This window comes from Odontomachus brunneus, unplaced genomic scaffold (assembly GCF_010583005.1).
Source record: "Odontomachus brunneus isolate Ranch 3 - 2012 unplaced genomic scaffold, Obru_v1 Obru_scaffold_071, whole genome shotgun sequence".
Classification (NCBI taxonomy): Eukaryota; Metazoa; Arthropoda; class Insecta; order Hymenoptera; family Formicidae; genus Odontomachus; species Odontomachus brunneus.
The window spans coordinates 1,387,994-1,393,541 of NW_022639521.1; the positions used below are offsets into that span (position 1 = coordinate 1,387,994).

At 29.4% G+C, this 5,548-nt stretch overlaps 3 protein-coding genes across 13 annotated transcripts in view; 1 reads left to right on the forward strand and 2 right to left on the reverse strand.

Moving 5' to 3' along the window:
* LOC116846863 overlaps nt 1–617 on the reverse strand; it is a 12,229-nt gene extending 11,612 nt beyond the window's left edge. For 3 of the 4 annotated variants that reach the window (XM_032821239.1, XM_032821234.1, XM_032821240.1), the window contains exon 1: nt 485–578. In XM_032821239.1, coding sequence (XP_032677130.1) covers nt 485–571 — 87 coding nt within the window. In that variant the 5' untranslated portion in view covers nt 572–578. Of the gene's footprint in view, nt 1–191 lie in introns of all 4 variants that reach the window. The other variant, XM_032821238.1, reaches the window with a different exon arrangement.
* Nucleotides 1–5,548, forward strand: part of LOC116846861 (four and a half LIM domains protein 2) — a 642,247-nt gene that overhangs the window by 466,782 nt on the left and 169,917 nt on the right. The gene's annotated exons all lie outside the window — the stretch shown is intronic.
* Nucleotides 3,278–5,401, reverse strand: LOC116846866. 4 transcript variants are annotated; one of them, XM_032821246.1, is made up of 3 exons: nt 5,239–5,398; nt 4,592–5,171; nt 3,278–4,424 (listed from the first exon to the last, which is right to left on the reverse strand). In XM_032821246.1, exons 1-3 carry the CDS (start codon nt 5,252–5,254, stop codon nt 4,319–4,321), a joined length of 702 nt encoding a protein of 233 aa, XP_032677137.1. In that variant the 5' UTR covers nt 5,255–5,398; the 3' UTR covers nt 3,278–4,318. The 4 variants fall into 4 exon arrangements, with proteins under 4 accessions (XP_032677137.1, XP_032677136.1, XP_032677135.1 ...); XM_032821245.1 differs by having other exon boundaries at nt 3,278–4,354; nt 4,425–5,171; nt 5,239–5,384; XM_032821244.1 differs by having other exon boundaries at nt 3,278–5,154; nt 5,239–5,401.

Sequence of the window (5,548 nt, forward strand, 5' to 3'; positions counted from 1 at the left end):
CTCTCTCTCTCTCTCTCTCTCTCTCTCTCTCTCTCTCTCTTCTCCTTTCTCTCTCCTTCTTCCCTCTCCTTTTCCCTTCTCTCTTATGTTTTACTCCAACACTGTTGAATTTCTCTGAAATTATTACCACAGATATTTCCCAACACATAAAACTATCGACATTAAAGATATAATCCCATTTATTAACTCGCCTATTTATTAACCCAACATTAGATTGACCTGTCGCTCGACTCTGGCAATAATAGTTTACAAGTGTTCTGCGTACATCGAGAAGTGTGTTGACATTGCGATTTGTATTTAGAGATATAACGAACTAGACGTTCGTTAACACAAAGAGTATAGTAAACAAATTTTGAAGAGCACATAGCACGAAAGCATACAATATAATATTTTTGTTAAAATATATGCTCCCGAATATATCATCTAATTACTATTGTGTAATGAAACATTTGACGTATTTCATAGTAAAACAGTCTAAATATACCTTTAATTGTTTAAATTGTGGAGAATAATGTTTGGGTAGAGAATTATTTGTCTGTACAAGAGAAAAAAACAATAACAAGTCTCTCATGTACTAAAGGATTTCAACCGTCTTTATTCGTGAGAGATTGCAAATATATAACATATAATGTACGCCACAATTACTTAACTAACAAATGTATAATACTAGCAATTCTGTATTAGAAGAAATAATATAACTTTATACATATACTCATTAATGTTTTCATAATGGATCTATGAAAAGGACTCAACTATACGTCGTTAATATTTACGAATAATATTACCATTGTTATGAAACTATCTAACGTTTCGACTGCTTTAGTTTACCTAATACTATGCACAAGCATGATTTTTCACCAAATCTTCCACATGCAATCAAATGATTATTACAAAATTAGATAATTAAATTTTAGAAACAAATAATGCTCCAAATTCTTTATTAATATCATGAATACGGCCAGTATATATTTCTCTTGAACATGAATTTTCATTTTAATATGAATTTTTATAATTAAATTAACATAAATTTTTATAATTATTTGCATAAAGACAAATAATATGTATAAAATAATAATGGTACAATGGTAAAATCGAGAAGCTAATGTGTACTTGAGCATCCGACAAATATTATGTCCTCTTAACTTGTAATTTTGCTCTCGTCACAATAATAAATCGGTCTCTACGCGGAATCGCGGATATATAAGAAATCTTTCCAAACTGATAAATGATATTTTTCCATAATTTAACATTAAAAAACTATTAAATTTTAAGATAGTGTATACGATTACAAAATTTAGTCGCTTGCTTGGTAAATAATCAATCAGTATATAATTATATGTAGACAGGACATCAAGATGTCCTAATTTTTAATGGAAAAAATGTGTCCCAAACTCTGTATCAAACTCGTAAGCGTAAACTCACAAATAAAATAAAACAATTTTATCCATAAATTCAATAAGTTAAATGATTACTACAGCGTTCTGATATTCTCACTGCCAGTACTGAAGATCTATAGTTTGTGTCGTGTATACGTATAGAATTTCAAAAGTCACATTAAAGGAAAAAATACATTACTACACCAAGAAAATTTTATAGTAACAAAATGTGTCACAAATTTAGAGATCCTATTCAAATCATATTCTATTACTTCAATGGCCAGAAAAGTTGGAAAAACCATATTACATTACCATATTACTTTACAAGAATTAATAGAATACAATTTTACAAGTTGGAAAAATAGTGAAAAAGTATATACTTATTGTGGAAAAAACTTAGTATAATTGAGAAAAATGAAATAATAATAACAAAAAATATCTTTATTTTAAAATTATAGTTATTTAAAACTGCTAATAACAAAACATTTAAAATCACATATTTAAAAATTAAAGGTATATCTACGTCAAAGATACGTATAAGCACAGATATATATAAAATTGTTAGTGCAGTTTTCCACAATGGTGAAAATCTAACTAATGGATATTATACAAACGTTGTGCGTAGTAAGCATACAAAATGGATTTCAATTATTAATTCCACAATAAAAAAATGTAGTTGACCACGAAATTTAAAAGATCCATACATTTTCTTTACTGAAAAAGTAATGTAATAAGATTTGTACCTAAATAATCCATACAAAAAGCAATGAGATCGTCATAAACAGTCTTTACAGAAGAAAAAAAACGCTGAGTTTGTATCAAAACAAAAACTACAAAACGAAAAGTACATGTTAACTTAATCAAAGTGTAGATGTTTTAAATTAATTATAATAAAAAAAGAAGTAAGACCAATATATAATAAATCAAATATAATAAATCAAATAAATATATACTTGTTATACAAAAAATCACGTGATAAGTATCAATAATATTAATAATTGAATGTTGAACTTGGCGTGCCCCAATTAATAAATTCATAAATAAACTTATAAATATATTCATACAGAAAAGTCATTCCTATATACGGCGACACACAGTCTTGAATTCATGAAACATTAATATAGATTTCTCCATAGTGAATATGTATATGTATTTTTTTTAATAATGTATATAAATTATTAGTAGCATTATAAATATTTATATTGAAGAATGATGTATTAATTGGAGCACGCCAAGTTTTTAATCCTCGATGTTAAGTTTTTCTCAATTTGATATTTGGATATTTCAGCGTTCAGTTATTAATAATATTGATACTTATCATATAATTTTATGTATAATAAGTACTTAAATATACGTACTTGCTATATTATATTAATCGTACTTCTTTTTTTATCATAATTAATTTAAAACATTTACACTTTGTTTAAGTTAACATGTACTTTTCGTTTTGCAGTTTTTGTTTTGATACGTACTCGGCGTCTTTTTCTTTTATAAAGATTCATTTTTTTCGACACTTTATCTCAATACTTTTATATTTATATGTAAAATGACAACATAAATCGATCGAGGGATTAATTCTGGTGAATTCATGAATATACATAAAGTAATACAATTTGTTTTAAGATTTATTTATTTTTTACAATAACTGATTTTATTCATCATACAATAGCGTTAAATTGAGATTGTTGAAAAGTAAATATTTTACGAGATATTTTATATATTATTCTGAAAAGTGTCAAGATAAAAATATGTAAAACATGTAAAATATCTTGGAAAGTATTTACTTTACGATTATTTTATTTCAGTACTTTTATACGCAGAATTACTCTGGGGATAATTTGTGTTAAAAGACCATGTAAATCTAATTAAAAAATTCATACTTATTTTGAAATAACTTTAGCGCGCCCACCATAAGGTCAAGTCAATAGTATTTTTACATATGTTTCCTTTGAAATTCTTCACTTCCAAATTTCATCTGAGATTTTTTAATACGATATCAAATTTAATAAATATATAGATATTTAGTAGATATATAAGGTATCACTTTATAATGGAACCTTTATAGTAGATGCCTTAAAATGTAATGAAAGGACTACGTAAAATGTAATGTATAAGAAGTATATAATATCCTTTCGGCAAAAACTACTAGTCCGCGTAAAATAACCAATAAAAATGTGCAATAATCTATCTTACATATATGATTCTAAAGATGCAAACAGAGTAACGATACAATTATTTACTAATTACCAATGTTCGTTTTAACTGGCTCCCTTATACAGAAACGATAACATTCAAGAAAAAAACTACTAGTATTGATGCTTTTCAAAATCATGCTTCGTTAAAATATTCGGAACACGTGAAAAAAATGCTGAATATATGATATACAATTTTCTTACTCAAGTGACGATACATACAATTATTCGTAAGAATTGTTACAACTGTTACTACTGTTACTACTGCTACTCTCTGTTGAGTTGTTTGACTCTAAGTTCTTATAGTATACTAAATACTTGTTGGGGAACATTACATTACCAGTCATATAATCTCTGTATGGCCTAATCGACGCAAACCTATTTAATTTATAAACATGAAAACCCGGAAACGTCGGAGAGGTTTCCAAATTACTCAATACCTCATATATTTGTATCATATTATTTTCAGCCCTCTCTTTCGTCTGAGCTAACATAAGTAACGGACAACAGTGATATTGAAGTGCTCTTATGTCATCCTTATTAGTCAACTGCACATTAAATACTACAATCAAGTTTGGAAATTTATATAATTTCCTTAGGTTCGCATAATGGTAATAAAACATGTTATGACTTCTGTAATGAATTTTTCGTTTCTCGGATGTACAGTCTCTACAAAGCTGTAGTGTATAATCTTCAGATAGCAATCCTTTTCCTATCGCTTCAATTGATAACGATGAAATTGTATAAAATTCATGAAGCAAGAGTTCCCAAGCATGTACAGTGCGCCTGTCCATAGGTGTTTCGATTAGGATATGAATAACATAGGATTTGTTCGATGAAGCGATTCTGTATATACCTGCGGAGTTCATGGCATGTATCAGTGACAGCGGTCCGGACAAATCCTCAGACAGATGAATAATAGCCTCGCATAAATATCGAGATGTACGTATCAACCCATCTCTTATATTTTCTATGATAAAAGTTTTAACGTTTGGATAATATATTATGTTATATTCTACGAACTCCTCAAAAATTTTCTTCTTTCTCTCCTCATCAGGCCACATATTATTCGAATCCAGTTCGTAACTCTGCCTCAAAAATAAGCAATCATGAAACATGACAGGATGCTTCTCGCATACGTTAACGGATGAGCATTGTTGGCAAGGAGGAAGCAGGTTCTTCTGTTTGTAACAAATGAAACACGATTTAGGGAACAAGAACATTTGCTTTTCGTACGGCTGCAAATCGCGCTTTAGCTCTTTACTGATATCTTCTATGTTTTGGTTCTTGAATTTGACCCATTCCATCGGCGTTTCAGCATGAAAATCTTTTATGTTTTCTCTTCGGGACGAACATAGTTTTACTATTGCGCTACAAATTTCTGCGTGCTGTGTTTTATGCAGCGTCATATGGTAGGCGCTACAATAAGAGATCATGTGGCACGAAGCACATTCTAGCAAATTATAACTCGCTTCTTTGCAAACATGGCAAAGATTCGGATGGAAAAAGCTATTGTAATTTGCAGCTGGTCTTACTTGCGAAGATGTTTCGTATGCTAATGAAGTTGCCATATCTTTGTAGAATTGCTGTTTAGGGATATTTTCTGTATAAGAATGGTTTGCAAATAACGCACAATACTCGGCAAATTGCGGATATATAAAGATACTTACTGGAATAGATGTTCATCTGATGACTGCTTGAAGGACATTATTAATACTATTATTGTTACTTTTATATATAGCTACTGGAAGATATATGTTGTGGCCTTATCCATGTATCCCTACTTCAAAGGATATTAGTAGCAAAATATGTACCTATGAACAACGGCCAGTGTTACTATAAAAAAGATCTTCAATTGTATTAAATCGCAAGCTAAGATGTACCAGATAACTACTTTTTGTATACGTGACGCCGCTTCTCTCTCTCTCTCTCTCTCTCTCTCTCTCTCTCTCTCTCTCTCTCTCTCTCCTCTCTCCTCTC